At 42.5% G+C, this 25,941-nt stretch overlaps 1 protein-coding gene across 7 annotated transcripts in view; it reads right to left on the bottom strand.

Moving 5' to 3' along the window:
• Nucleotides 1–25,941, bottom strand: part of STOX2 (storkhead box 2) — a 269,212-nt gene that overhangs the window by 28,868 nt on the left and 214,403 nt on the right. Inside the window, exons 1-3 of one of the 7 annotated variants that reach the window (XM_027077088.2) lie at nt 9,930–10,447; nt 6,329–9,894; nt 6,101–6,220 (exon numbers count right to left, since the gene is read on the bottom strand). The exons of 4 other annotated variants lie outside the window; for them this stretch is intronic. In XM_027077088.2, the coding sequence (XP_026932889.1) occupies nt 6,101–6,125 (25 nt within the window). In that variant the 5' untranslated portion in view covers nt 6,126–6,220; nt 6,329–9,894; nt 9,930–10,447. Of the gene's footprint in view, nt 1–6,100; nt 9,895–9,929; nt 10,448–25,941 lie in introns of those variants that run through there. 2 more of the 7 variants (XM_053216272.1, XM_015077177.3) reach the window with 2 other exon arrangements.

Raw genomic sequence — 25,941 nt, 5'->3', positions numbered from 1 at the left:
CTTTCCAAAAGATACCTAACTAGAAGAGCAAGCATACCATTTCCTTCCATCTTAAAGTCCCCATCTTCACACGACTGTAAGGAAAGGACAGCCATAGGGGCGCCTGGGTGGCTCAGTCGGTTGAGCGTCCGACTCGGGCTCAGGTCATGATCTCACAGTTCGTGAGTTCAAGCCCCGTGCTGGGCTCTGTGCTGACAGCTCAGAGCCTGGAGCCTGCTTCGGATTCTGTGTCTCCCTCTCTCTCTGCCCCTCCCCCCCTCAAAAATAAATACACGTTAAAAAAAAAAAAACCAAACAAACAACAGACAGCCATAGTTCTTCCAGGTGAACTACATGATAATAAACTACAACACTGAAAATACCCTGAAGCCCATCTTCTATCTTAACCTTCTTTAAATAACCCATTTTTTTCAAGCACCAGCATTATGTTTAAATTACCCTGTTTTCCTGTTTATTTTTAAACACAACTCTTCCTTGTAAATGCCAACTGAATCTGTACTCTGGATTGAAGAGTTACCTTCGACTCTAATGAAGTTCATGAGTCAAAGCAGCCTACTTCCAGGCGCGGTTCTGCAACTGTACTAATTTCTAACCGGCAAATTCCCAACATACAAAGGCATTCAGGAGGTATTTTGCTAAGCGCCCAGTCTCTCACAACAGAACACAATTACCACTCTGCGCTGTTTCCTCATCTGAGAAGGGAAATGATGTCAAAGATTCCTTCAGGCTCTCAAGGATTCTGTGATTCTATGTCAATGCAGCAGGATTCTGGCATAAAAGCATAATACAGTACTCATGTGTAGCTCTGTTTCCATCTTGCCGGGGAAACTATTTTAATAATCAATCCAATCTGGAAAAAAAGTAGGCTTTAATTTTAAAAAGAATAGCAAAATATATTGGCTATTAATCTTTTCCCTTGTAATAAAGGCTTCATCATTTACTCTTTCTCATTCAAAGTCTTGCTCAGCTTTGCTCCTCGGGATGAAAGCGTGCCTGTTTTTGTTCTCTGTGTTGCCAAAATTAACACTAAAGTTAAAATTATAGATGCCAATAAAATTACCACATGCGGTAGATACCGTGACTCATAAAAATGGTCAAACATGCCTATAAAATGTACAGTGGGCACAGCGGCAGGACGACTCTATTCCTTCCAATGAGCTGTTCACGGAACTCCTGACAAGCCAAGTTTTACCTGAAAACACCCGTGAGCCTGGGGAAGTCATAAGCTCTCTGAGGTTAAGTGAACAACGTCTCTGATGCAGGGCATCAGACGGACCTTGTGTTTTACAATGAGTTCAATTTATGGACCCCAATTTTATGTATAAATATTGTTTGGTTCTTGGAACAGACGGTCTACTATGATATATATTTTTTTAAAGTTGCTCTAGAGGAACACGTATTCCCTTCCCATACCCTCTCGAGCAGACAGCGACCCCTGCAGGAGGGCAGAGCATTACAGCTGCGTTATTTTAAACAGCTTTCCCTTGGAACCAAATTACTATACTTGACTTTCAAATGTTCACATTTGAAATCTAAAAGGAAACTGGCATTGAAAAAGCCCGCTTTACCAGTTTACTATATGTTTGGTTTAAATGCCACTGTTTTCAGAAATTTAAGGCTGGGCCTTCCCTGCAATAGTCGATGGCAGTAAAGATGACATTTTTTTCTTTAAAAAAAAAAAGGAATTTTAGAACATTTAGAAATTCTACACTAGCTTTTCTAAAGTCACCCGGTGCTTTATGGCAACACATGATGAGTGTCTTAAAGAAGGTTCAATTCCTAAGCTACCATTTGAATAAACGAACTGTCTTAATCCCAAAGAGAAATGTAAATAAGGGGTTCCCATTAATAATAGTAAAGTTAATGGTGTCCATTCCCCGTGACTTTCGTAAGAAACTTCTGATGAGAGCGAATGAGCAATCATGGTGGCATATGGTGCACACACGTGCACACACGCACACACAAATGGGTTAACGTCCACCACGTCTCCTGAATCTTTCTGCTTAGCAGTCTGTCTAATGCACAGACATGCAGCTAGGTGTGATGACAAATCAATCGGTTCAGAAACCCATTATCTTCCTCGGTCTACGAGCTTTCATTAGTTATATTAGCTATCACTCTTGTTAGCTGAGATTTGACTACTAATGAAAAATTGCCACAGGATAAGCAGAGATGGGCAAGCCAGAAAGGGTGGAGTATGAGGTAGAGAAGGGCAACCCGTGGGCAGTGATGGGTGAAAACCCCCTGCTGGGGGGCCCTTGTCACCGTCAGCAGGAATGCTTCAGACATCTCTCTAATCAGAGTCAGATAACACCGCTGGACCATTTTGCTCTTGTGCTAGATGTGTAGCTGAAAAGTTAGGATGGCAATATGAGCCATCGGGCCAATTAAATGCTTCAGTAATTCAAACCTTTGCTCGGGCTCCACATTAGCACGTGTGTATGGACTAAAACCTGGCCAAGTGCTATTCACAAGCAGGCACGCAAATACTTGTTGAATACCTAGGGACGGCACATACATGGACAAGGCAAGGTGAGACCCTGCTAACTGCCAGACGTTTCCATCACCAGCTGCCTCCTTCTCTTTAGACCCTCATCCGGGGCTAAGTTACAGCCATTTACCCCCAGGGATAAAATCATGACGAAATACCAGTCCTGGTTGAACAATTAATTTCTCAGGTGTTACACACCGGTAGGGCACCTGGCCAACAGAAGTCCTTTGTAAGACAGTGTCCTCCTCCTCTTCAATTTAAGTGCATCGTGTGAGACCGGACCCATGTGCCTAAGTTAATCTACCCCACACCAGAACCCAGCCTCACACCAGAGACGGATCAGATGCTCCAACTTGCACCGATGATATTTCTCAAGGACAGTTTAATACAGGAGTCTAACACCTCCAGGGTCATTCTCTCCCACCATTTACAAGGTAGAATCACCACAGCTGTTCCTCAGTCTCTGTACTCCCGGATTCACTAGCTTATTGCTGGTATTGCAACCATACTGTGACTGATTTCTCTAAAATGCAATTATACCAGAACAAGAAGGCCTAATTAAATGACAGTTCCCAAATTACAGCACAATTATACTGAATGACTGCTACCAACTCCCCAACTGAATACTCTAACCACCCCTTCCAACAGTCATGGAGGCTGTTATGAAAGAACCACGTAAGAGTCTACTGGAATGAGGTACAGAGGCCAGAAGAGAGACACAGAGAAAACGCCCAACTCACTGTACCAAGAAAGGAACTTTACTCTCCCAAGTCTGGCATCACAAGACGGATAGAGGCCATGGACTCTGCAGCCAAAACTGAAGGTTCAGAGGCCAGTTCTGCTCTTCACTGGCTGCGGGATTTGGGGCAAATTATTTAATTTGGGGGGTTGCAGTTTCTTCTCGGGCAAAGTACACAAAGTGATGTTCACCTTACAGAGTTGAGGGGATTAAAGAAGATAAGGGATATTGGGTGCTTATGCTGCCCCTGAGACCTAAAAACTATTTGACAAATGCAGGACTATTATAATTACCTTCCCTGAGCCCATTTAAATTTATTCCATTTATTCTTTGATGGTGTTTGAATATCTACTGATAGCAATTCAATAGAACAGTCACTCTGTCCTAAAAGGAACTTTTTTGTTTGTAAACAAAACTGAGACATCTGCAAAAAGAATAAGAGAGTAACAGTCTTTGTTACACTGGTATGAATTCGTTTAATCGGACCACTCACCTCTTAAATGTGAGCATAAGCACTGAGTGAATGGAATAGTTTGACTGGGAAGCAGAAAAGCTACGACATATACGTATATAATTTTATATATGTATATATACGTATTATATGTGTATATATGTATGTGCATATGCATATTATATGTGCATACATATAACATATATGTATAAAACACACACATATACACAAGAATTATACACATACATTATACACATTAATATATACACATATATTATACACATATCATATATACTTTATATGTATATATACCTATATATGCATACAATATATGTGTGTGCGTGTGTGTGTTGTGTGTAAACATACAACATTTGACATGTATTGCTGGGCTGGGGGAGAATGGTGTGAAAGCAAAGGGGAAGAGAGAAGGGCACCAGAAGATGAGAAATTGTATGGATAGAGAGTTACAAGGACACCAAACAAAGCTGGCCTCTTTGGAAATTTTGGCTGGGCCACTCTCTTACCTGAGACAGGAAACTCCGCCTTTGAGGAGGTACCCTTAGGACCAAAAACCAGTGACACTAGGAGCTACATAATCTCTGACAGAACCTGAGGTACAAAGAGCCATGATGGTTACCCCTTCTAAGGAAAACATCCTGTGGGATTCAAGAGAGTAACTTACGCACAAAATCTCAGAGTTTTGCACACTCCTTGCCTACGGATGGCTTGTCCGGTAATATGCCTCCTAATGAAGTAAATCATAAACAATGTCCCCATTGAAGGGTCGCATCTTCACATCTGTTCTTAACAGTAACAACCCTCTACGAGCAGCGTACGACTCTGTCCGGAACCATGTCTCAAGGTAAGAACAATCATCATGGCTAGAATTGGAACTCCTGACGTCCATCCTGCAGTAATCTACCTTGTGAAGACTCTTAAAATGAACAAAACAGACCATTCTCGCCCTCTGTGACAAATGAATGCTTTTTAAACTGCCTCTCTTCTGAATCCACTATTTAAGGAGGATTCCCGTGTACAGGGAACTACTAGGAGATGGGAACTGTAGACACAGACATAAATCTCGATCCTTGCCTTCAATGAGCTTATGATTTGGGTGGGGAAACATGAAATAAATGCATGAAAATACAAGCAGCTAGAACATACTTAAATCACTGTTTACAACATCCTTAGAAGAGATACAAGAAAATACATGAATGGCTAGCAAATTAACTTAATAATAGGAATGTACTCATCTATAATTACATTCATCTATCCATAGACAGAAGTAGGAATTCTATAATAGCATTAAGAAATGACCTGCTGTTGGAGCAATTAGGGAAGGCTTTACGCAAGAGGGAGACTTTGAATAGGGTCTTTAAGGATGAATCGAAATGATGGGTGTGGGGACCTTATATAATTACTGTATATTCTCAATATACTACGGTGTCACCAAGCATCTTTTAATACTGACTCAACATGCTCGACTTTGCTTTGAAGATGCACAGCACTGTGCACAAAGAAGAGACATCTTTAACCGTGTAGAAAGGAAGCATGCTTTCTGCCCCTCCGTGGAAGAGTGAGCGAGGGCAATGGATATGAAAGCAAAGAGAAGAAGAGGGGTTCAAGGAGCCTACCCAATGCAGAGTTTGCATTTTAAAATGTTCTCATTATGAGTACAAATGACATCAGGGATTTGGTGCTCTCGAAACATCTTTAATAAAAAAGAGTGCTAAACCTACGAATTCGACGAGATAGTTAAAGCCACGCTTTTGGATTTGCCGAGTTTCACTTTGGAAACGTAGCATGTAATGGACTTCTGAGGACCACATTTTGCCATCTCACTATTTAAAGAAAAAAAAAAGCTTCTGTGTGAAAAGCCCATGGATGTTGTAAGAAAACAGCTATGTAATCATTTGAATCCTAAAGCAGACGAGGAAGAAACACGCTTGCTTCCTTAGTGGTTAATAGCAACCTCAATCTGATGTTAGTGTTGGAAACAGTCCCTGAGCATATAAATCAGGCTCTCTTGGATTTCAGTGCACTACATGTAGGTTAACAGGCCAAATAACACGCCAAATTTCGGGGACTATATTAATTGAGAAGAAGACATTTCAAACAGTATTTGTAGAATGCCCCACCGGAAGAGTGGAAGAGATACTGCAGCGGATGGAAATCTGAAGCGGTTTAATCATCTCCTGTTTGCAAATCCTACAGCTGTCTGACTTTTCAGCTCTGATGTGACTTGGGATGAATCATGCTGCTGAGGTGGCATCAGCCTACCACGGGGCATGTCTGCTGCCTAAGACTGAGGCAAGACCACCTTTCAGGGGACAGTGTACTCTTCTCAAAGCGGGTGTCGACATCTTACCATATGGCTTCGCACACAACACGTCTTGAAAGAAAAGCAGGGAAAACGTACCTGACCCTTTCTGGACTGGCTCCATGCCCCAGGTAGCTTTGACGCTAAAGCCTGGTGCATGCTAGGGGACTGCATCCAGGCACAAGGAGGAGCCAGTGACAGAAACGGACGTCCTAGAATCTGGAATAAGAAGAAAGAGTAAACCTTCGAGTAATAATGTCCTAAATATGAGCATTTCAGATTGGCTACTGAGGGCACGTGGAACATAACAGGAATCTGGTACTTTACCTTCGGAGGTCTACTTTTAAAAACTGAGTTTTCCAGAACTCTCAGCTCTTCTTACAATTCGGGGCTCGACATACTGGTTCAAGTTCGGTTCAAAAGCTGGCAAGAAGCACCTTTAAAAAGGCTCTGTGAACGTACTTTGCTGGTAACGATTTTAGAAGAAAAAACAAACAAACAGATCCTCTTTACCAGTCTTTCCTCCTATTTGCATGGGACAGCTGGGGTCTGTCCCGTGCCTATCTCATACATCACAGCCACTCGCACTGAGCCAGTATCGCACTGCAGTGCCTCGGGAATCTGCAGTATCACTGCTCTTCTGCCTTGTTCTCCGCAAAGTGAAGTCATAGGGACGGATCAGCCGACCTGACTTCTCACTACCCTGCCCAGAATCCTTTGTGAACCGAAATGAGTCATCGCTCCAAGAAAAGCTACAGCCTCCTCTGGTTGTCTGCGCTGGCTCCTTTGTCTGTGCAGCGCGGAGACTCTGGGCTGGGAATGCACCCCGGGCCTGGGGCTGCGAGGGGGTGCATCCTCCTTCCAAGGGACCCGGGTCCCCTCGCACGCGTTAGCGCCAATTCAGATCTTTGCATCATTAAAACAGCAAAAAAGGGCACATACCTCCGGATGCTTGAAGAACGAACACACACACACACACACACACACACACACACACACACACACATTGAAATTGATCTAGCGTCATATACTCACCAGTCTGTAATTATAAACCTGACACATTCCCTCTCCCTTTCCCTCTCCCTCTCCCTCTCTCTCTCTCTCTAAGGCTGGCTTTTCATTGTGATGCAGGACGGATCTCCCTCCTGTGTGTAACAGGCGGCTCGACTGTAACACTGGATCAAAGTTTAGCTGCAGTGAGCTATTTGTCATAAATTCCAGGGGCCGCACAAGCCCTCGCACGCCTGGGTCTCCTCGTTGCCGGCACAGCCCACAGGCTTGTGGCACCCGCGGCCACAGCTCCCGCAGCCCCCGCCGCCGCCCCGGAGAGGCGGTGTTGGGAATGAGGTCACTATGTCAGGAACTCATTCCAGCGTGAGCTTCTCCTGGGCTCGCCACACAGCTGAAACTGCACAGAGCGCTAGGATTCACAGGGTGGTTGTTCGTGGTGGTGGTTTTTATATCGTGGCTTCCTCTGCTTTTACTTTTCTTTTCTATTTTTTTTTTAATTTTCTGTGTCTCAGACCAGTAAGGCCAAAAAAAAAAAAAAATCAATTACATAGTTGTGTGAAAACGTCTTTTTCGCTGCACTGTGTGTGAGCCCTGCACCAACTAACTCATGCATATGCACGTGTACGTGGTTGTATTTATAGACACACATACACAGCACGGGGCCCTATTTCATCAGAGCCAGAGAGGAAACGCTTCATCTCTATTTAGAGTACACGAAACAACATATAAACATCTCGAGAGGGAAAGGGGGTGGGAGTTGGGGAGGGAGGAAAGGAAGATAGGGACATCAGCAGTCAGCGCTAAAACCACAGAGAAATGGAGCATGCGAGGAAAAGAATAATTAGGGAAGAAGTGAATTCTGTGCTCCTAGGAAGGATGCTGTCCAAACTGCCCCAAAAGAAAGGACACCAAAGCAGGCACCTCTCACTCTCTGCACTCAAGAACCAGGTATCAGTAAATCATCTGATACAAGAAACCAAAGAGATTTGGGTAGCAGGGGATGCATGTACAGCATGTTCCCCACATCCTCACAAATACAGCAACTAGCCTTCCCTGAATACAAATTACAGGGCACAACCAGAGCTGGGAGAACAAACATGCACTGAATCTCTCAGTGAGACTATGCCAGATTGCTGAGTTCGGACCGTCCCTCGGCTACAATCCTACCAGAATCCTTTCTTCTCGTAACTTCTGTGATGTAGCCTGTCTCCCGCAACCTCCTCTCCCAGGAGCCGGGGTCTCATCCCAGCCTGTGCGTACCCCCTGGGGAAGGCCCTCCCTCCAGGAACTGAGTCCTATGACCCCACGGAGGGACTCCCATTCTGCCCTCAGAAAATAAAAAACTTATAACCCTCTTCTGCCTGACCAGTCACTCGGTATCTACAAATAAAAATCCCATCCCTACATTCCAAATGATCTCTTCTCTAGTCGCCTACAGTTTGGGACACTTCATAACCATACACACTACATGCTCGTTGACTGGCTGACTGATACATGGTCTTGACATTATTAAATAAAGTTTCTTCACATCCCTCAACCATCTGACACTTTCCAAATCCTCTGCCCTCGTGGTTTCCCTCCTTTGCTTCTGCTCTGGCGTATCAACTTCCCTCTTGAAATGTTGTACAAAGAACCAGGATGACTGGGTGGCTCAGTGGGTTAAGCACCTGGCTCTCGGTTTCAGCTCCTGTCACGATCTCACGGTTTCGTGAACTCAAGCCCTGTGTTGGGCTCTGCACTGACAGCACAGAGGCTGCTTGGGATTCTCTCTCTCTCCCTCTCTCTCTGCCTCTCCCCCCGCCACCCCGGCTTGAATACTCTCCTGCTCTCTCTCTCAAAATAAATAAACTTAACAAAAAAACGTACAAAGAACCAAATACACTCTAGCTGTGTTCTCACCGTTACCTCCCTTGTTCTGGACTCTGTAATATTCACGTGGCCTGAGACTATACAGTAGGCTTTCGGTTGAGTCAGATGGTCAACCCCCAGAGGACTTCTTCACATTAACTGCTATTAAATCAGGTCTCACTTATACACTTGAAAAAAACCCTCATCCATGATGCCCTAGGCATTTTCGTCAGAAATGGTTTAGTTTTGATTTTCCTTCCTGATGTATTACTTCCTCTCATTAAAAAAATGTTTTTAACATTTATTTATTTTTGAGAGAGAGACAGACAGAGTGCAAGTGGGGGAGGGGCAGACAGAGGGAGACACAGAATCCGAAGCAGGCTCCAGGCTCCGAGCTGTCAGTGCAGGGCCCGACATGGGGCTCAAACTCACGAGCCGTGAGATCAAGACCTGAGCTGAAGTCGGACGCTTAACCCACTGAGCCACCCAGGCACCCCTGCTTCCTCTCATTTAGTATGCCACCTAGACTCTCATCCGTGACACAGAATGAGACTGTGGCCCAGCACCGGGGCCTCCTGCCAGGACGGCTCACCTTGACTTGACTCCCTCTGAGTGTGGTTGTGTCATTAGTTATAACTCCACCAAATCCGCCTTCTCCAGCTCGTTCCTGTCAGGCACAGTCTGATCACTACAAGGTTAAAAAGTATGCCTCGTAAACCACTGCACTGTAAGAGTGCAGTGATGTAGCTATAGAATAAATGTATGAAAAATGAAGCTCTGAATAGAGTATCTTTAGCTCTGGCAATGTAAGAGCCTCTGAGGAAGCTCTGGGTCACTGGACCACCTCCTGATAGCTAAAAATTCAGATTTCCTCTATGACATAGAAAAGGTTAAATAAACGGATAAAGAAAAAAAAAATACCCAAAGAAAAAGGATGGAAAATTACAAATAAAAAGGTATTCGAAATTTCTAACATCTGAATATGTATGTTTCCACCTATACATGGGCCTCCAATGACCATATTAGAAACTCACCTAAGCTTTCCAAGGACCCAGTATTAGAAACTCACCTAAGCTTTCCAAGGACCCAGCTTTCCACTTTACCCAGTAAAGTAAGTACTATTATCGTCCCCATTTTTTAAAGTTTATTTATTTATTTTAACAGAGAGAGAGAGAGAGAACACAAGTCGGGTGGGGGCAGAGAGAAGGAGAGAGAATTCCAAGTAGGCCCCATGCTGTAAGCACAGAGCCCAATGTGGGGCTCCAACTCACGAACTGTGAGATCACGACCTGAGCAGAGATGGAGAGTGGACGCTTAACTGATTGAGCCACCCAGGCTTCCCATTATTATCCCCGTTTTAAAAAGAGATTCACTCTTTCTCAAGTTACCACAGTTGCTAAGCGGCAGAAGCAGGATTTGAACCTGCAGAACAAGCCCCAGAGCCCGTGCGTTATACCACCCGGCGCGCTTGGGTGGCTCAGTCGGTTGAGCATCCGACTTTGGCTCAGGTCACGACCTCACAGTTTGTGAGTTCTAGCCCCACATCCTCTCTGCTGGCAGCGTGGAGCCCGCTTCGGATTCTCTGCCTCCCTCCCCCACCCCCTCTGCCAATCTGCCCCTCCCCCGCTGTGCCCTCTGTTTCAAAAATAAATAAACAATAAAAAACACCCACATATAAGGCCCCTCAACTATTATAATAAAATAACCATTGGTAACAAAATTCTTTAAAAACCCATGCCTGAATTTTTACATTTAAACTGATGGCAATTCACTTCATTAGCACATGAGGCCAGTGGGGGCCTCAGGGGGGGTCCCCTTCCTAGCAGTTGCCTTGCCCAGTTCTGCACCCCCTGATGGGCTGCCTCCAGCCTTGGCCTCTGCTGGCAGACTGTTCCTAAATGATCATGCAAAGGAGGGTGACTGATCACCTTAAGCTCATTTTGCCATCCTACTAATAGCACGGTGAGTTTTATGCTGGACAACCATTAGCGTTAACTCAGAAATAAAGGCGAGAAAGGCACTCTGATGGTTTAGGTACCAGTCTCTGATGGGGAGAGAAACTCAAGAGAGGCGTTATGAGCAGTCTTCGTCCTCCTCCCCGCCCCCCCCCCCCGCCCCGCTGCTGCCTCTTGCTCCTTTTAATAACAGCTTTGGTGTTACAGTAAAGATTTACAAACATCACACAGACTATCGCAGAGGTGATTTGATCAGTTGATGAGGTGTGGGCAGAGGTTGTGCCTGGCGCTTGACTGGTTCCTTGGCAAAAGAGGACATCGTAGCACCACCCAGTGACACAGTCACGCAGGATCTTACAGCCTTAGAGCTGCTGTACTTGATAAAGGACAGCAGTAAGTATCTTAAATCGGTTAAAAATATTTATTGGGTACCGAGCTGCAAAGTCTGCGGTAAGGATGGAGATTTGAGCATGTGTGAATAGTGTACGTAATGTGGGATATACACAGTGGTACACACACCTTTTTATGAACAGGTGACATGGTTTCTATTCATAAGAAGCCTATAAAACACTTGCAGAGATAAGACATCCACACAGAAGAAGTGCAAAGAATACAAGACAGTGTCTGTCCAAGAGGAGGAACGGGTGACAGGTGCCTCTGAGAACTCTGGAGTAAAGTAGCTGGCCGAAGCAGTCAGGGATGGCTCAAAGGCCAAGGCAAGTTTGTCCTAAAATCCAGACGGGTGGGAGACAGAGAAAGGGCATACCACGTGTTAGAACATGAGCTCCATGGAGAGAGGGGTTTTTGCATGCCTTGTATTTACAGATGTATTCCTGAAAAAGTGCCCAGCCAATGGAAGGCACGAAATAAATAGGTGCTGAATGAATGAGCGGATGAATGAATGAATGAAAGAATGGCCTGGAGAGAGGAAGTATGAGCCCAGGTGTGGAGGTGCCGATGGGGGGAGGTGGGAAGCATGAGGTGGGGCACGGGGTTCCTACTGCAACACAGACGAAGAGGAAGCAACACGGGTGGCTCAAGGTCAGATTAAGAATAGACTCTAAAGGATTAGAAAATGACCCACCTTATATTTGCAATGAATTCCCCTTGGCATCTGTTACAGCAATTAGTAAGTCTCCTCCCAAGAAGCATTACCCTTGCATGAACTCATCCTCCAAAAACAAGTATTTATACGCTTATGGCAATCCCTTAGAGGGATGATATGTTGACAGTATGGCCAGATGCTGCTTCCCCTGGGGGGTTTCTCTGGCCCCCGACGCCACCCAGAAGTCTGTGATGCCAAAACTCTCTCTGGTTTGCAAGAATGTACCAACAGGGGAGATAAAAATCCTCGTCTGCAGCAGTATTATACCAAACCTACCCTAATTCAGTGTCATTCAAGTCAACAGACATTTATTAAATGCAACATGTAAGACACTGCTTGTTGCTGAGGTCAGAATAAACGTGAAGAAGTTACAGCATCTATCCTCACAGTTTTGTGCCAACATCTGAGATGTTCAAGGCAAAGAGAGGAAGAGTATTGTGAGACCAAAGAAAGATGGCAATTTCTGATGTAAAAGACAGGTGGTAAGGAAGCGTGGTGGGAACAGGGTAGTGCTTCAGGAAGGAAGCAGTTGAGGTGGGCCCCGAAGTTGGGTAGACAAAGCGGGAAGAAGAAACATGGTGGGGATGTCTTTCCAGGCAGCAAAGCCGGGTGCTTACAGACCACGTGGGTTAGACAGTACAAGCTGTCTCAGAGAATGACTGGTGGCCGACCTTGCTTGGCTAGCATGGCAGGATACATGAAGGAGATGGGTAGAGATAAAACCAGAGCAGTCAAGCTGAGATAAGATTTTCAAGAGCAGGAAAGTGTAGGAGAAAGGCATTAAAGGTTCTCACAGGAGGTGATGCTATTTATGCTGAAGGTTTATGTTACTGTGGCAACAGGGTATAGGATGCGTCCAAAGAGAGAAGATAATGAATTACTGACACAAGGGAAGAGCCTATTGTGTGAGCCCCAACAAGATGCAAAGAGTGCCTGAACAAGGGACAGAGACAAGCACAGAGATGTGAGATGCTTTTCTGTCTCACAAAGGGACTGTTCAAAATGTCCAGCATGAAATATTAGAGTACTATCCGCAATGTATTTCTAGAAGCATCATGTACACCTAATACTACTTGCCGAGAAACTGTCCAAAAGCCTGCACCCTGGTGATAGTCTGACGTCTGGAGTAATGCCCAGGGTAGAATATTAGTTCAAATTGAGAAATAAAGGGAAGAGTAGAAATCCTCTAAAGAAAAATCCTTGGGCACCAATAACAGACCAGGCTTTCCTAGTTGCACAAAAGCTGATCAAAGCTACAAATTTAAAATTCAATGGTGGTTTCAGAAAGAGAAAGTTCCAAAGTTTTCAAGGGGCTTTACAGCCCAGGGTTGACCAAGGTAAGTTCATTATTGTTATGGTGGAAGAAACCATTGCAATTATGGTTGGATTCAATGCAGCATGGTATAGGCAAGGAAACTAAATATTTAAAGAACGAATACACTCGGTATCCCTACAAGCATTAGAGAGCACCAAAAAGACCACAGAGCCAAGAATAAGGTTATTCTATGTTACTTACTGAAATTCTCCAAAGTCTTTGGATTAGATCATTCCTCGTGGGATTAGGAAAACAGAATAGTGACATTTTAGAGCTGAGCAAGGGCACTGAAACTCATCTGACTGAGGATAAGCCTAGGTTCCAAATGGGAGAAATGACTTCCCCAAGGTTAAAGAGAGTTAATAACAAAGCCACAACTAGCCCCCACAGATGTCCTGATTCTCAGTGCAGACATCTCCTCACAACTCTGCAACACCCTGTACAACTTATTAAAAGAATATTAAACTGTAAGACCTTTCTGGATGCATTTTCAGTACAATACTATAACTTAAGTAGGCAGATGTCCAATTTTCCATACTTCATTACGGTATGCATTATTTTTCTGCCCTCAGTTCTTCTAATCAATGTCCAAAGAAGACAAGGAAGGAAAAGATAAAAGTGAGGTGAGAAAAACGGAGAGCTGGTGAGTTTATAGGTAAAAGACAGATTTTAAATTTGATGTTTTGATATTAAATGTCAAGAAAACTACGGGAAAACGTGGGGAAATGAGGTGATATATTTTATTACCAAGCATCTGGATTTGTGGACTATTCATTTCCAAACCACTGGGCAAAAATTCACCTGACTACACCTCAGACAGCGGTGCTCAGTATTTTCTTTTCTTTTCTTTTTCTTTTTCTTTTTTTTTTTTTTCTTTTTGGTACTCTGTGTCTTCATCTGCAGACGACAGGAATGGTGTGCCCAAAGAAGTCCGCAGTCTGCCAGGAAAAAGATTCTGTTTGGAAGTCTCCCTGAAATTCACGCGAGCCATATAATACACTCTGTAATGTATCACTTTTTGCCTTAATAATAAAAGCTTAAAAAAAATGTTTCCACTGAAGATCATTCAACATTGCTTTCCCAAATCGACGAGGGAACCAGCTCCAGGAAGCCCGTCCACGTTTGTCCTGAGGTTGTATAAACCTGCAGTGTAGGCCTCAGTCCCTGGAGGCAAACACGCCCCCAATTTGAGAAGCACCAACTACATCTGAAAATACACCAGAAAGTGGTACTTCCCAATTCGTTTTCAAAGTTATCATCAGTCCCTCTGCAGCTTTAAAGACATACCGTTAGAGAGCCCGAGAGCTCTTTTAGCTGGAGTTAGTTAGAAGGTCAAAGAGCTGAGAAACTGAATTACTTGATCACTGGCTTATTTCATCATGGCCAAGTTATTCTTTCTGTGGGTTGCATTCCTTCTAAGATGGAATCAGGAAAAAAAGAGAGAGAGAGAGACAGAGAGAGAGAGAGAGACAGAAAATGTTGCAAAGGCTGCCATATTTTTTAAAAGGAGACATATCTATAGAACTAACCTCTGACCTCAAGGTGCTTCCAATTAACGAAAGAATGAAAAGTAAACACACATGAAAAGGAGGTATCACACTACGTCCCCAAGAAAACGATGAATAAGAGGGGGAAAAATTACTGCAAACTAAGTCCAGACGGAGTGTAAAGAAATACCGGCCAAACATTTCCATCACAGAGCTGAACTCAGCAGGCCTGGGTTGTGTTCCTACCTCTTACAGGTTCCAACAGAACCCTGTTGGAAGGGGGAAGCCGCTAATCTAACACACACTTCAGGGGAATGGCGGTCCCTTCAATGTGCTGCTTTCCCGACGCTTGCATAAACCCTGGACTGACGCTAATGTCTACACCGTTCCAACTAACTAGGGTGAAAACAGGATTTGGACTGTATTTTCAGTACTCACGACAGGGGTTGCAAACAGTGTTTTCAGCACCTGAAACAGGCACTAGTTATTGACAGAAAGACAACATTATTTGGGCTTGGGCTTCCTGTATGTATTCATTATCACACACTTGAACTTATCTACTAACTTCTTTGGCTGATGTGAGTCCAAACCTCAGTGTCATCCTCTGTATGTCATCTCGCGGAAGTCACAGTCTACCTTTTTATTAACAAATAAAGAATTTACGGAACTAGGGGGACAAAATCAGAAAATCTTGGAGTCAAGAAATACAAACCAGTCATATTGTCTTTTATCCCTCTCTAATGGATGGATAAAAAGAATTAGGATTTCTTTGCTGTCTGGGATCACAGTGATTATACAACCATCTATATTTGCTCTGTCCAATACAGTAGCTACTAGCCACGTGTGGGGTTTTTTTTAAGTTAATTTGAATGAAATAAATTGAAATTTTAGTTCTATTTCAAGTGCTCATTAGCTAACAGGGGGGCTGGTGTTCACCACATTGCGCACAGCATAAATAGAACACTTCCATCATCTCAGAACGTTCTACTGGACAATAGGGATCTCATCTAGTTTATCAATGAGCAATCACAAGAACATCAGGTACCATTCACTTTTACCATGAAAACTGGTAACTTTTTAGACGCAATTTTTTCTAATTAACATACCAAAATCAAGGAGTTTCTTAATATGTTCAAGATCTATGGGTTTTAACACATATGTAGATTTGGGTAATCATCACGATGAGTCAGACACAGAGCAATTCCATCACCCCCTCAAAAAAACTCTTTCATCCTGATCCTTGTATACTCCTAACGCCTGGAAACAACTGATATGTCCATGTTGTTGCATGAAGGAGGAATGGGATGGCGGGTCACATGGTAAGAGTGTGTTTACCTTTATAAGAAACTGCTAGACTACTTCCCAGATTGGTTATGCAGTTTTGCAATCCAATGAACAACGTAGCCTGGGAGCTTTTTCATAGATTTCTTGAGATGTTTCTACATGGTCAAGCATGTTGTCTGCAAATAAGAATGGTTTTATTACAACTTGTAAGCCTTTTAGTTTCTTTTTCCTTAGGAATTTTTTTTAGGAATTCTAGCATGATGTTGAATAGGAACAGTGAGAATGGACATCCTAGTCTTAGCCCCAGTGTTAAGGGGAAAGTGTTCAGTCCTTCTCTATTAACTAAGATGCCAGCAGCACAGTTTTGTAGATGTTCTGTGTCAGGTTAAGGAAGTTGCTCTCTATTCCCAGATGAAGAGCTTTTATCACGAATGTATGTGGAATTTTGACAATTGCTTTTTCTGAATCAATTGACATTATGATGTGATTCTTTTCTTCGTTGGCTTGTTAATATGGTGGATTACAGTGACTGATTTTCAAATGCTGAATTAGCACTGCATTCCAGGTCTAATCCCCACTTGGAAATGGTTTATTATTCTTCCTATATATTACTACATTCAATTTGCTAATATTTGGGGGAGATTTCTGCATCTATGTTTATGAGGTACATTGGCCTGTAATTTTATTGTAATGTGTCTGGTTTTGGCAGTAGGATAATGCTGGTTTCATAAAGTGAGTTGGGAAGTCCTGCCCCCTCTTCTATTTTCATGTGAAATTAGTGGCATTTCTTCCATAAGTGTTTGGTAGAAAACTATCTGGACCTGGAGATTTGGGTTTTGGGTTTTGGGCAGTGAAATTTTAACTATGAGTTTAAAAATGTGTTTAAAGGATACAGAACGGTTCAGGTAATCTACTTCTTGAGTGAGTCCTGATAGGATGTTTTTTCTAGAATTTGGTCCATTTCCTCTAAATTGTTGAATTTATGTACACAGACTTGTTTGTGGTATTCACCTACTTTTTAATGTATGTGAGATCTGTAGTGAAATAGCTTCTTTCACTCCTAGTATTGACAATTTGCATCTTATTTCCTGGTCAATTTGGCTAGAGATTTATCAATTTCATTGCTTTTTTTCTTTTTTTTGAAACACCAGTTTCTGACTTCATTGGCTCTATTAATTTTGTTTTGAAATTCCTTGACATCTACACTTTATTGTTTTTCTTTCCTTCTGCTTGCTTTGGATTTATTTGGCTCTCCTCTTTCTAGCTCCTTCAGGTGAAAGCTTAGATTGTTCATTACAGATCTTTTCTTCTTTTCTAACCTAAGCACTTAATCTATATATCTCCCTCTAAGTCCCGCTTTGTCTGCTTCATATGAATTGTGGTATGTTGTATTTTCATTTTTGCTCACCTCAAAATACTTTCTACTTTTCCTGAGACTTCCTCTTTGATCCATGGATTACTTAGAAGCAGTTCTTTAATTTCCTAGCATTTGGGGATTTATCAGTTACCTGTCTGTTGTTGATTTCTAGCTAAATTCCATTACGGTAAAATAACACACTTTGAACTATTTCAACTCTTTTAACTGCTTTTAGATATGTTTTATGTTTCAGGATATCATCTATCTTTGTGAATGATCTCTGAGGATTTCAAAGCAACGTCTATTCTGCTATTTTGAGGAGGAATGCTTTATAAATGTCATTTGGATCTAGTTGGTTAATGGTATTGTTCAGTTTTTCTACATTCTTACTGGTTTTCCACTTACTTATTCTATCAATTACCGCAAGAGCCATGCTGAAGTCCCCAACCAACTATAATCACCCATTTCTCTTTTCGGTTCTGTTTTGTCTCATGTACTTTGAAGCTCTGTTGTCAGGTACATACACTGTTAATATACTCTTTTTAGGAGACAGTTTTTTTTTTTGGTGAGATTATTTACCATGAGATCTACCTTCTTAACACAGATGTTTAAGTGTACGATGCGGTTTTGTTATCCAGAGGCACAATGTTGTCCATCAGATCTCTAGAACTTATTCATCTTGCAAAACTAAAATTTCATACATTTCATTGATTAGCAACTCCCCATTTTCTCCTGTCCCCCGAGTCCCTGGCAGACATCATTCTATTTTTTTGCCCCTATGAATTTGCCTGTTTTAGATATAGTAAGTAGAATTCTGCAGTATTCATCCTTCTATGACTAGCTTATTGGACTTAGCATAGTGTCCTCAAGGCTCATCCACGTTGTTGCTTATTGTAGGACAGCTTGCTTTTTTAAGGCTGAATAATATTCTATTATATGTATATACCACATTTTATCCATTCGTCGATGGACATTTGGGTTGTTTCACCTCTTGCCTATAGTGAATAGTGTTGCAAGGAACATGAGAGTGCTCATACTTCTTCAAGATCCTGCTTTCAGTTCTTTTGAATAAATAAGAAGTGGGATTTCTGGATCATATGGTAGTTCTATTTTTAATTTTTTGAGGAAATTTTACATTGTTTTCAATAGTGGCTGCACCATTTTTCATCCCCACCTACAGAGTACAAGATTTCCAATTTCTCTACATCCTCACCAGCACTTGTTTCTTTCTTCTTTTTCTTTCTTCTCTTTTTTTCTTTCTTCTTTTTCTCTTTCTTTTTTCTTCCTTCCTTCCTTCCTTCCTTCCTTCCTTCCTTCCTTCCTTCCTTCCTTCCTTCTCTCTCTCTCTCTCTGATGATTAATCATGTTGAGCATCTTTTCATATACCTGTTGGCCACTCATATATCTTCTTTGGAGAAATGTCTATTCAAGTCCTTAGCCCATTTTCAATTCAGGTTATTAGTTGTTTGTTTTTGCTACTGAGTTATAGGAGTTCCTTGTGTGTTTTAGAAATTAACCTGTTCTTGAATATATGGTTTATAAATATTTTCTCCCATTCCAGAAGTTGCCCTTTTACTTGACTGTTTTTTCTTGCTGTGCAGAAGTATTTTAGTTTGATGTAGTCCAACCTACCTAATTTTGCTTTTGTTGCCTGTGCTTCTGGTGTCATATCCAATGACAATCACTGAAGTCATTGAAATCATTCAGTGATAATCATTAAAATAACTGCCAAGACTAATGTCATGAAGTTTCCCCTGTTTTCTTCCAAAAGTGTTACAGTTTTGGGTCTTACATTTAAATCTTTATTCCATTTTGAGTTGATTTTTGTGTATGGTAGAAGAGGTACATACACTTTTTATGTCATCTTGGTGAACTTACGCAATTCTTTTTGTGTAACGATCCTCGTTATCCCCGATAATTTTCCTTGCTCTGAAGTCTGTTTTTTCTGACATTGATATGGCAAGTCCAGTTTTCTTTCGATTAGTGGTTACGTAGTAAGTCTTTTAACCTCTTACATTCAACCTACTCATCTCATTATATTTAAATTGTATTATTTGTAGACAACTTATCCCTTGGTCATTTTTTTAAAGTCCATTCTGACAATATCTGTTATTTATTTGGTATGTTAAAACATTTATTTTTTTTCATTTTTTTTAATGTTTATTTATTTTTGAGACAGAAAGAGACAGAGCCTGAATGGGGGGAGGGTCAGAGAGAGAGGGAGACACAGAATCCGAAGCAGGCTCTAGGCTCTGAGCTGTCGGTACAGAGCCTGACACGGGGCTCAAACTCATGGATCATGAGATGGTGACCTGAGCTGAAGTCGGATGCTTAACCGACTGAGCCACCCAGGCGCCCCTGTTAAATCATTTATATTGAATGTAGTTTGTTTAAATGTTGCAACTTAGATATACCACTTTTTATGCTTCTACCCACATTTTGTTCCTGTTTTTCTTTCTTATTTTCTTTGGATTATTTGAGTATTTTTTACTATTCTATTTTAATTTATCTATTGAGTTTTTATTAATTTCTATGTATAGTGTTTTTGGTTGTTACTCTAAACATTTCAGTATATACATCTAGCTTTTCACAGTCTGTTTTAGAATTAATATTTTACTACATCAAGTGAGAAATCTTACCATGATATTGGTTCCTTGACCTTCCTCTTTTATGTTATAGTTGTTATATATATTACAGCTATACATACTGAGAAGTTCATTAGTGTTACATTTGTTTTGTCATTACACATAGTTCACAGAACTCGAGAGAAAAATAGTTAATTATATTTAACCAGATATTTATCATCATTGTTTTTCTTTCATTCCTGATGTTCCAAAATTTCCTCTGGCATTTTCTGTCCATCAGTATTTCTTTTAGAGCAGGTCTCTGGCAGCGAATTTTTTTGTTTTCTTTTATCTGAAAATGTCATTATTCCATCTTCATATCTGAAGGATATGTTCACTGGGTATTTTAAAAATAAGTATCATTCTGGCCTTGGTGGCTTCTAATGAAGAATCTGCAGTCATTCAACTTGTTATTTTATAATATGTTATGTATCATTTTTTCTTTAGTTGCTTTCAAGATTTTATTCCTCTTTAATCTTCAGCAGCTTATGATGTATCCAGGAATGGATTTTTTTGAGTTTATCCTATTTAGTAGGATTTGCTGGTCTTCTTGAATATGCAAGTTTATGTCTTACCAAATTTAGGAAGTTTTCAACCATTATTTCTTCAAATATTTTTTTTCAAATCACACCAGACCTCTGATGACAAAAATGTCAGACATTTTTAGTACTGCCCTATATAACCTGAGACTGTTTATTTTTTCTTTCAATCTTTTATTCCCTGTTATTGAGACTTCCATTGATCTATCTTTAAATCCACTGACTTTTCAATTATCTCCTTTCTGGATTGAGCTCATCCATAAATTTTTAACTTTGGTTATTATATATTTCAATTCTAAAATATTTGATTATACATTATATCCTCTATCTCCTTACACTCTGTTCTTTTTTTGAGAGAGAGAGAGAGAGAGAGAGAGAGAGAGAGAGAGAGCACACACACACACGTGAGTAGGGAAGGGTCAGAGAGAGAGGGAGAGAGAGAATCTTAATCAGGCCTATGCAGGGCTTAATCCCATGGCTGTGATATCATGACCTGAGCTGAAATCAAGAGTTGGATGCTCAGCCAACAGAGCCACCCCCTTTCTATTCTTTTCAAGAGTGTTTACCCATACTTTTTGAACCATTAATTATAATAGATGATTTAAAGTCTCTGTCTACTAATTGCAACACGTGACACTTTAGCACTGGCAACTGCCGACTGTCCCTTACCATACAAATTGAGATTATCCTAGTTCTTCATATACACTGAGCAATTTTGAGTAATGTTGGTTATTATGTTATGAGACTCTGAAATCCTTAGGAAATCCTTAGGAAAAAGCTGATTTTCCTTTTAAGGGAGGTGATCGACATGGTAAGTTCAGGCTGTAATTTCCAAAGCACCTCTGTTAGCTGTGATTTGAACGTCCATGTTCTCAAAGCTTTTGCAATGCTATCTGCATCTGTCCACTGTGTGTTCCATTCAGTGGAATCATCCAGTCCATATGTCAGATATCAAAGTGTTCAGAATGCTGCTTAGGGTCCGGATCCACACTTGCACAGCTTGGAAGTGAACCCACGAGTTCATACAGGATTTTATGTGCCATCTCTCTTGAGCTCCCTCCTCTAGGTGATCTGTTCAACACTTCCAAGTTCCCTGGGATCCTTCTTCCAGAAGGCTGGGGCTTTAGTTTCCCTGCTCAAGCATCTACTTCTAGCTACTGTCTCAATCAGTCTGGTGCCGAATTACAGGAGTACAATTGGAGGGAGAAAAAGTAATGGGAATTCACCCCCATACTCGTGGGACCATGCTTCCCCTCATTGGAGAGGATTTCTCTATCTTTACAGTTTGAGATGACTGCCCAAACCCGATGGCTGCTCTCTCCCTGAAGGATGACGAGAAGTTGGACAGGAGAGAAAGAAATAAGAAGAAACAAAACAGTGACTTCCCTCACTCATCTGAATGTAGGAGTCCACTTTTCTTCTCCTCAGGCCAGAAAGTGAGGACTTCCTTTGAAGATCGTCCTGTCCACACCAGTGTGCTCTACTGGGTTTTGGGTCACCTTCGGGTCTATGCCATGTGATACCAGGGAAGACAAAAAAAAAAAAAGGAAACTCATCCAATCTGGTGGTACCTCAAATTCTGGTCTCCTTCCCCAATCTGCCTGATCCCGTTTCTTGTTAGAGTCCTCAGTCTTCTTTGCAAACTTCACAGCTACATATGGTAGGAAAGACAGGGTGGAGTATGCTTATCCGTCTTACAAGTGGAATCTTCTTTTTATTGTAATTCCTTTTTTTTGTTTACATAAACATAATAAATAAACAAGTGCCGTTGGTAACAGAAGCAAACGTTAACTTGGGTCTTTGTTTTCCTTTTATACAAATGTCCTTTTATTTTAGGATGTATTTAAGTAGCTTTTTTTTTTTTTAATTTTTAAATTTTAGCTGCCCAACGATTCTCCTTCAGCTTATCCATTTCTCACACACTAAGCCCCTCCCCCTTTCCCACCTTGGGGATAGTGGTATAGGCAGACACGGTTGACTAAGATCCACTTCCTTTTTTGAGGCCCCGGTCTCTTGGCACAATATTTGCTTCGGAGTCACTACAGAGAAGCTAATGTGATTGACATGAGCGCCACTGTCCCATTCTCTGCGTCCAGCCTCCGGCACAAGGACTAATGAGCTTTGTCGTCAGTGTTAGATGGATCGGGAGCAATGAGGCACCCACACTCCCCACGAGCCAGATCATTAGCATCAAATGTCATCATTGCCTTCTTTGCTCCCCTTTTGACCCGCTCTCTTCTATCCACACCACACACAGAGCGGTAACAGGTGCTTCAAAGACTCCCTCCTTAGCGGTGACCGAGGCCATCACGACTGAGAGGAGAAACCAGTGTGGCCTGAGACTTTTACTCAGGTAAGTTCGCTCCTCCTCCTTTCCCTTCAGACGGCTGGCGTCTGTGGTCCCCGAGGCACATGTCACCCAATTTGTTCAGGACGTGGGCACGATGAGCCGCTGTCCTCTACTGACGCAAAGCCTTCCGAGGAGAGCAGAACTCTCAAACGTGGCATCGCGGCCACGCACTCCCATCCCTAAGTCGCTCTACCCCCGGATTCCAGTGGCCTCCTCCCTGGAGGGTATTTACAAGGGCTCTGTGAAGACGATGTTCGTGTCACACGTACCGCTCAGCGTGCTGGAGCTGGGCCAGTCCAGGGCCGACAGGCCAGCGAATGCCCGGGGAGCAAGAATCGTCGGTGGGCAGCACGGGGAGTGGGCGAGGGATATTTATCCTTCTACGCTGCGCGGAGCATCCGCTACAAGTCGTATCTGCAGCCTGAGCGCATCTGCTAGAAGAGGTCTACGTGTAATGGGCAAACTTTCCTACGTAGCCCAAATGAGGATTTCAATCCCGCTACTGGCAGCAGCACTGCGGTGGGGGTGCGCGTGGGGGAGCGGCCACTCCTCGGCCACACTGCCACGTGGGGCTGCCCCCTTGCTGTCGGTGGGGAGCCACCCGTTGTCCTCCAGCTACGAGGTGACTGCCCTTCCTTCTGCGTGACGCCTCCGTGACACGTGAAGGGTACACGTAAGCCAGGGTCTGGTGGGGGGCGGTGATGTGACCTGGGTCAGGGAACGAGGCCCAGGGGTTCTCCCCGCCGCGCACAGCGTGACAAGCGTGCTGGTGCCTTCCGCACATTGCGGGGGCCCTGTGGGGCTTCCCCGCCCAGCTGAGAAAGCACCCCTTTCTTGTCCATCACTTAAACTGAGCTACCAGTGTGGACACCTGTGACAGGTACTCACACAGCAAACGCCCCTGGAGATGTCAGAAATACTACACTCAATACCAATGTTCGTCGGTTAAGCGTCCCACTTCTGCTCAGGTCATGATCTCACGGTTCGTGGGTTCGAGCCCCGCGTCCCCCCCCCCACCCCCCCCCACCCCCGCTCGTGTGCTCGCAAGCACTCTCGCTTTCAAAAATAGACAAATTAAAAAAAATTACCAATGTTTCTTGAAATAATGACAAATTGAGAAGTGAGTAAAATCTGGGGCGCCTGGGTGGCTCCGTGGGTTGAGCACCTGACTCTTGGCTTCAGATCAGGTCATGATCTCACGGGTTTGGGAGTTCAGCCCACCTATCAGGCTCTGTGCTGGAGTTCCCTCTCTCCCTCTTTCTCTGCTCCTCTCCCATTTGCGCTGTCTCTGCCTCTCTCAAAATAAATGAATAAACTTAAAAATAAATTTAAAATAAACACATAACTTTAAAAAAGTGAGTAAAATCTGATTTCTAACTCAGGCAAAAAATTCAGCTGAAACTTCACCCCCAAAGGATTATAGAGAACAAGAGAACTGACAAGGCATAGAGTGTTGTTGCACAGTCTACCTGGAGAGGAGAAGGTGACTGATCAGCTCCCTTATACTCGGGTTTGCTTAGAGGTCTAGACCCAAATCAATAGTTTCCACAGCAGCAGACAATACATTTACTATCTAAAAACTATAAACCCTGCAAATGATGAAGCCAGCATTCATTCACCAGAAGTACGAATCAAACTAGTTGACAAAGTAAATGTCTCTGAATATTAAGCTGTTAATATAAAATAATTCTAAATTCATGAAATCTATCAACAAAAGTTACCTATAACCTTCTTTATAATAAAAGAATGATGGTGGTGGGGGGGCGCCTGAGTGGTTCAGGCAGTTGAGTATCCGACTCCAGCTCAGGTCAAGATCTCAAGGCTTCGTGAGTTCGAGCCCTGCATCAGGCTCTCTGCTGTCAGCACAGAACCTGCTTTGGATCCTCTGTCCCCCTCTCTCTTTGCCCCTCCCCTGCTTGCGTTCTCTCTTTCTCAAAGAAAAAATAAACATTAAAAAAAAAAAGTATCATGGTACGTTTTTGCTTCCACATTTTACCTTTTATTCTCTTTTCTTGCTGATAAATAACTGCCAATTCAAGTTTTTTAAATTTTATTATCTTTTTGGTTGTTTGTTTTTCTGGAAGTAACACATACATTGATGAAAGAGGCTATACTCTTAATGATCTGTTCAGATTAGGAAAAATTTTCTGTTAATTTTTAAAAAAATCAGCATGGATACCACATTCATATTTTGAAGTGATACAGAGTCTCGGTCTCACAGGAATAGCAAAACCATCCTGTTTAAAGTTCCACACACTATAAAATCCCTTTTTGAGACCAAATGACTGAGAAAGAAATTATTTCCATTGTGATACTATGTAATACTCCTTTATGCTAAAATATAACTTATTCTTGCCTATATATCTTAATGTCATACTATTTAGTCATTGTAAGTATTTAAATTTTCACCTTTTTGTGTTACATTATTTACTTTTTTTTTCTTTTCTTTTTTTTTTTTTTTTTTTGAGAGAGAGCACAAGTGGAGGAGGGGGACAGAGGATCCAAAGCGGGCTCTGTGCTGACAGCAGTAAGCCCAATGAAGGACTCAAACCCACGAACTGTGAGATTATGACCTGAGCCGAGGTCGGACGCTCAACTGACTGAGCCATCCAGGCACGCCCCCCCCCCTCCTTGTTTTAGTACCTTTTATCCCTTCTAGCCTCATCCCCTCCCCAGTCCAACCTAGCCTCAAGAAAGAAAAAAAGATCCCCTGGCAACAAAGATCCTTTTGGTAAACTGGCTTGGGGACACAAAGTGGTCTGGGAAAAGTGTTTGTCTTTTCAGCACTTGGTTTAAGAGGCAGGATCTCTGTCTCCCAAGCTGTGCAGGCTGATGGCTACCTGGGAGCCAGAAAATGACAGTGGGACCAGTACTTTCCAAATTCTGGACCTATTATTTAATCAGTCCCCAATGATAGGAAGGAAAAATTAGGACAACACAGAATTTTCACCAAGATAACTCTACTTGATTAAAAACCTGTCTTTGACCATGATAACGTTTGATGCTTTGTTAAAAGCACTTCCTGGCTGGAACTGAAAGGTGGTAATCTTATTTTGGTCCACACA

The sequence above is a fragment of the Acinonyx jubatus genome, chromosome B1 (assembly GCF_027475565.1).
Source record: "Acinonyx jubatus isolate Ajub_Pintada_27869175 chromosome B1, VMU_Ajub_asm_v1.0, whole genome shotgun sequence".
Classification (NCBI taxonomy): domain Eukaryota; kingdom Metazoa; phylum Chordata; class Mammalia; order Carnivora; family Felidae; genus Acinonyx; species Acinonyx jubatus.
The sequence above is the reverse complement of the archived record's forward strand: the minus strand, read 5'-3'. Positions and strand labels throughout refer to the sequence as shown.